Source organism: Cebus imitator, unplaced genomic scaffold (genome assembly GCF_001604975.1).
Source record: "Cebus imitator isolate Cc_AM_T3 unplaced genomic scaffold, Cebus_imitator-1.0 Scaffold8, whole genome shotgun sequence".
Classification (NCBI taxonomy): Eukaryota; Metazoa; Chordata; class Mammalia; order Primates; family Cebidae; genus Cebus; species Cebus imitator.
Genome location: NW_016107323.1, coordinates 10,251,655 through 10,257,309, shown reverse-complemented (window position 1 = coordinate 10,257,309; position 5,655 = coordinate 10,251,655). Strand labels below are relative to the sequence as shown.

The 5,655-nt window shown below is 52.1% G+C and overlaps 2 protein-coding genes across 4 annotated transcripts in view; one reads left to right on the top strand and one right to left on the bottom strand.

The window, feature by feature from the left end:
• RITA1 (RBPJ interacting and tubulin associated 1) overlaps positions 1 to 2,609 on the bottom strand; it is a 7,519-nt gene extending 4,910 nt beyond the window's left edge. Inside the window, exons 1-3 of one of the 3 annotated variants that reach the window (XM_017543220.2) lie at positions 2,141 to 2,609; positions 1,846 to 1,977; positions 732 to 1,124 (exon numbers count right to left, since the gene is read on the bottom strand). In XM_017543220.2, coding sequence (XP_017398709.1) covers positions 732 to 1,033 — 302 coding nt within the window. In that variant the 5' untranslated portion in view covers positions 1,034 to 1,124; positions 1,846 to 1,977; positions 2,141 to 2,609. The remainder of the gene's footprint in view (positions 1 to 731; positions 1,125 to 1,845; positions 1,978 to 2,140) is intronic. The other 2 variants (XM_017543212.2, XM_037743767.1) reach the window with 2 other exon arrangements.
• Positions 2,610 to 2,652: 43 nt separating this feature from the next.
• The window catches only part of DDX54 (DEAD-box helicase 54), a 30,898-nt gene continuing 27,895 nt past the window's right edge, over positions 2,653 to 5,655 (top strand). Inside the window, exon 1 of the mRNA XM_017543190.2 lies at positions 2,653 to 2,869. Within this exon, the coding sequence (XP_017398679.1) occupies positions 2,696 to 2,869 (174 nt within the window). The 5' untranslated portion in view covers positions 2,653 to 2,695. The remainder of the gene's footprint in view (positions 2,870 to 5,655) is intronic.

Below are 5,655 nucleotides of genomic sequence, written 5' to 3'. Positions count from 1 at the left end.
ATAGTGAATGAAAGTCATATTAGGGTTTTTTTTTTGAGGCAGGGTCTCGCTGTCATTCAGGCCGGAGTGCAGTGGCGTGATCTTGGATCACTGCAACCTCCACTTACTGGGCTCAAGGGATCCTCCCACCTCAGCCTCCCTGGTAGCTGCAAATACAGGTGCATACCACCATGCTCGGCTAATTTTTGTATTTTTTAATAGAGACATGGTTTTACCACATTGCCCAGGCTGGTCTCGAACTCCTGAGCTCAAGTGATCCTACCTCGACCTCCAAAAGTGCTGGGATTACAAGCATGAACTACCCCACCTGGCAAGACCCATTTTCAAAATGACTTCAGAAACACCACATCTATGCCATTTCAAGGATCGATCACATTAATATGAATAACCTTATGCAAATTTCTCTGTGATCTTAAGCATCAGCTGACTCCTCTGGGCCTCAGATGCCCAGTTGTGACACTTGGGGATAGGGAGTCCACCATCACAACCACCAACACTACCATTTATTGACAGCTTTCTGTTAGGTTACTGTGCAAAGCACTGCAGACCCCTCTCTCATTTAATCCATCAACAATCCCCCTAAGTAGGAATCATTGGTCCTATTTTCCACATGAGTAAACTGTGGCTCAGAGAGGTCAAGATGCTTGCCCAAGATCACAGAGCACCAGGGCTATAAGTGGAACCCAGGTGGCTGCTCTGAGTACAGGATTTGTGTCTCCCCACCCAGTTACCTGTATCTGTTCTTCTTCCTTGGTGTGAGGGTCAGGGTGCTGTCCCTTGAGGGGGTGGTCTCACAGCTCCCCTTTGCCCCCAAGGCCTTCGATGCCTCCTTGCCCATGCCTCTGGTTCTGTTAGCCTTCTCCACCCAGGGAGGGTCAAAGTCTTGTGGGGTGGGCCGGGTGCCTGCTGGGCTGCCAAACAGACTCTCATCCACATATGATGGCCTGGCCTTGACCCGGTAGCCAGTCCGGCAGCGTTGCTGAAGGTGGAGGGTCTGCATCCCACTGACAGCCAGCTCCACGGGGGTCTTCATGCTGCCTGTGGTCCCTGGTGACAGCGGGTCTGCTCTGCCGGCCAGGTCCTGCTTCCGAGGCTCCCTGTGAGAGGAGATCGGAGTAGCACCGCTGAGCCACAGCAGTGCTAATGGCAGAAGGTTGGTGGTCTCTGGAGTTCTCATCCCAAGGGCTTAGTTCCCTCTCAACCAGTCTCTCAAGGGGAGTTGTCAACTTCAGGGGGCATTTAGGAAATTTCTTTGGCTTTTTTTTTTTTTTTTATTTTTTTTTTTTTTTTTTTTTTTTTTTTTTTTTTTTTAAATTTGTTTTGAGATGGAGTCTCGCTCTGTCAACCCAGACCCAGGCTGGAGTGCAGTGGTGCGATCTCGGCTCATTGCAACTGCAACCTCCACCTCCCGGTTCAAACAATTCTCTGCTTCAGCCTCCTGAGCAGCTGGGATTACAGGCGCCCACCACCACGTCCTGCTATATATATATATATTTTTTTTTGTATTTTTAGTAGAGACGGGGGTTTACCATCTTGCCCAGGCTGGTCTTGAACTCCAGACCTCGTAATCCACCCACCTTGGCTTCCCAAAGTGTTGGGATCACAGGCGTGAGCCACCGCACCTGGCCCTTTGACTTTTTTTAGTTGTCATAATGATGGAGAAAGGGGTGCTATTGGCAATTATTTATAGACTGACTCTGGGGATGAAGGAGAGGTGACACCTGTGCCCATTTAGGCACCAACCAGAAAACACACTATGGTGGTGGAGGAGACAGGCACTTTCCTATATTCTGTGTGTACTGTGGGGGTGGGGGCAATAACAGCCAGCGTGGATCCCATGCCTACCTCCTGCAAAGAGCTTTACAAGCATTGTTTCATTTAATCCTCTCAACAGCACTGGGAAGTAGCTTCGATTTTGTCCATTTTACGGATCACAAAACTGAGGTGAAGTCACATGAGTAGGTCACACCTATAAAGCTAAAACGGTGGAAGTGAAATCTGAGTCCAGAGCTTGTGTACTTCACTACACTGCTATTGGGATATCACCGCCGCCCCCACCGCCCCATATTCTGCGACTCCCAAATCAGTGACCCGGTTAAAAAATGCCCGAGGTCCCTGCATTTTTGAGCTGTTCTCCTACCTGAGCATCTTGGCTCGTAGGCATCGGGGTCCTCAGGTACCTCTCCCTGCGCCTTCTTCCCACCAGGTCTGGACCCCTCGGCGAGGGCACAGAGGCGTTCGGTGCATCCGGGATCCCCGTCAATCTTCGGCCAGGAATGCCCGGGGCCCCGGACTCCCGGCAGCCCAGGCCATACCGGTGCACCACGCGCGGACAGACGCACCCGGGAAGCCAGCCCAGGCGACGTGTGAGCGGCGCGCGCATCCAGAAACCCAGAACCCAGCAACCAGGGAGCAGGCAGCAGCACTGCGGGCGCGGCCCGAACCATTCGCGCCCGGGGATGGGGGGGAGTCCGCCCAGGGATGGGCGCCATGTTCCTGACGCCCAGGAAGTTCCTAAACACGGAGAGGGGCCTCTGGTGCCACTCACTCATGGGCGTGTGTAGTAGGCTGCCCAGGGCCGCAGGCACTAGCGAAAGCGCAGCCGGGGTGATGTGGCCACCGCTCCTTCCCCACCCTCTCAGTTGGTGCGCGCCGCAGGCCCCGCCCCCTTCCGCGTTCCCAGCGCGCGGCCCGAATGGCGGCGGGCAAGCGCCCCGCGGCCGGACCTCGGTCGTCAGCTGCCATGGCCCAGTGGAGGAAGAAGAAAGGGCTCCGGAAGCGCCGCGGCACGGCCTCCAAGGCCCGCGGCAGCGACTCGCAGGACGGCGAATTTGAGATTCAGGCGGAAGATGACACCCGGGCCCGGAAGGTAGGCGCGTGGGGCTGGGACGCACGTTGGGGCCCGAGAACCGGCTCCGGGAAGCGCCCCGAAGCCTCAGTTTCCCCAGCTGGGGAGTGGGCTCCGCAGAGGGTAGAGAGAGAGCCTGCGGGCCCAAGGACGGGTCTTGGGACCGCCGGCCTGAAGACGTGCCTCGGGGCTTGTTAAGCTCTGGGTTCCGCGGCCTGAGTCTGCGGGCCTTCCTGCGGGCTTTCGGTCGTGCGTCCCTCGTTGGCTGTCTCCTGCTCAGGGGCGGATCCTGGTTTCGTTTCGCCCAATGAAAAGTGCGGGTGCAAAAGATCTGACTTTGAGAGTTTGGAGCGTTCTTGGGAGGTTGAATTAAGGGAAGACGGGACCGCGTGGCTTGCGACAGTGACTCCCCAAACCTCTGGGAAACTAATTTAAAAAATTTGTTTTTGAGGAAGAGTCTTGCTGTGTTGCTCATGCCGGAGTGCAGTTGTGTAGCCACGGCTCGCTGCAGCCGCTGCCTCCTAGGTTTAAGCGATCCTCCCATGTCAGCCTCTCCAGTAGTTGGGACCACAGGCACGCGCCACCATGCCCGGCTAATTTTTAAATTTTTTGTAGAGACGGGCGGGGGTAGGGGGAGTCTCCCTATATTCCCAGTCTAGTCTCGATCTCCTGGTTTCAAGCAGTCTTCCCACTTGTGCCTCCTAAAGTGTTGGGATTCACAGGCGTGAGCCTGTTTGTGTTTATTATTTACTATAAGCCAGGCTCCATGCTAAGAGCTGTACGAGCCTTATTATTTAATCCTCACACCAATGCTGTAGTACCACCACCAGCAACTATCATCTTCATTTTTTCTGAAGGAGGAAACTGAGGCCTAGAGGGTTAACAAATTTGACCAAGGCCTGGTATAGTGGCTTCACGCTTGTGAACTCAGCACTTTGGTAGGCTCAGGTAAGAGGATGGCTTGAGGTCAGGAGTTAAAGATCAGCCTGGGCAACATAGGAAGACCCTGTCTCTACAAAAAATTTAAAAATTAGGCTGGGCACGGTGGCTCATGCCTGTAATCCCAGCACTTTCGGAGGACGAACGAGGTGGGTGGATCACCTGAGGTCGGGAGTTTGAGACCAGCCTGGCCAACATGGTGAAACCCCATCTCTACCGAAAAATACAAAAATTAGCTGGTGTGCTGGCAGGTGCCTGTAATCCCAGCTGCTTGGGAGGCTGAGGCAAGAGCATCGCTTGAAGCTGGGAAGTGGAGGTTGCAGTGAGCTGAGATAGCGCCACTGCACTCCAGCCTGGGCGACAGAGCAAGACTCCGTCTCAAAGAAAAAAAAAAAAAAGAAAGAAAGAAAAGAAAATGAGCCTGCCTGTGGTCTCAGCCCCTGGAGAGGAATGTTTCTCTACATTCTCAACAAATGTAGAGAAACTACTAAGATAATAAACAGCTCAGGTGGGCAGAGATGGTGAGTACCAAAGAAAAGGAGTCTGTGTATGGTTTAGACCAAGGGCTTTGTCCTGTGTTCAAATTTGGCCCAACCTTGCACTGGCTGTGGGACAATGGAGAGGTTGCTTAGCCTCTCTGTGCCTGTTTCCACATCTGTAGAAGGCCAGTAAATGGTTATATATGTTTCAAAGATTGTTGGCCAGGTACCACGGCTCGTGCCTGTAATCCCAGCACTTTGGGAGTCCAAGGAGTGAGGATCACTTGATGCCAGGAGTTCAAGACTAGCCTGAGCAACATGGTGAGACAATGCATCTGCAAAAATCACAAAAACTAGCTGGGCATGGTGGTGTGTACCTATAGTCCCAGCTACTTGGGAGGCTGAGGTGGGAGGACCACCTGAGATAGGTGAGCCATGATGGCAGGACTGCACTCCAGCTTGAGCTACGGAGTAAAACCATGTCTCCAAAAAAATTAAAAAGTAAAGGAGGCTGGGCGTGGTGGCTCACACCTGTAATCCCAGCACCTTGGGAGGCTAGGGTGGGCAGATCACTTGAGATCAGGAGTTCGAGACCAGCCTGGTCAATGTGGTAAAACCCCATCTCTACTAAAAATACAAAAATTAGCCGGGCCTGGTGGCACGTGCCTATAGTCACAGATAGTTGGGAGGCTGAGGCAGGAGAATCACATGAACCTGGGAGGTAGAAGCTGCAGTGAGCCAAGATCTTGCCACTGCACTCCAGCCTGGGTGACTGAGTGAGACCGTCTCAGAAAAAAAAGAAAAAAAGACTAAAGGACATACTCTTCACATATTCAGTAGCTACTGCAGGGGCGCCTGTGTGTCCCAGGCACCTTCTTTTCATGTGCCTAGAGCAGGGGTTGGCAGACCTATCAAGGGCCAGATGATAAATCTTTTAAGGTTTTGTCTGGCCATATAAGTTGACTGTCTTTTTTGTTTCATTTTTTTTCCCTTTCCTACAACACTTTAAAATGTAAGAACCATTCTAAACTCATGGACTGTTCAAGACAGGCCATGGCTCTGCCCTAGAGGATTGTAGTTGATCTTAGAGGGTCACCGTGAAAAGAACATAGTCTCCGAAGCCAGGGTTTGCATCCCTCACCCACTACCTCCTGGCTCTGTGACATTGGGTACGTCACTTTATCTCTGTGCCTCAGTTTCCTTCTCTGTAAAATGGACAGAACAAAAGTACTCACTTCAGGTTGTTGTGAGGATTAAGCGGGTTAATTTGCATAAATTCTTAGAGCAGCACCTGGCTTATAGTAGCTGCCTTATAAGTTTCAGCCATTCTTATGAACTGCTGCTCCATAAATGCTTGCCTTTTTTTTTTTTTTTTTTTTTTTTTTTTTT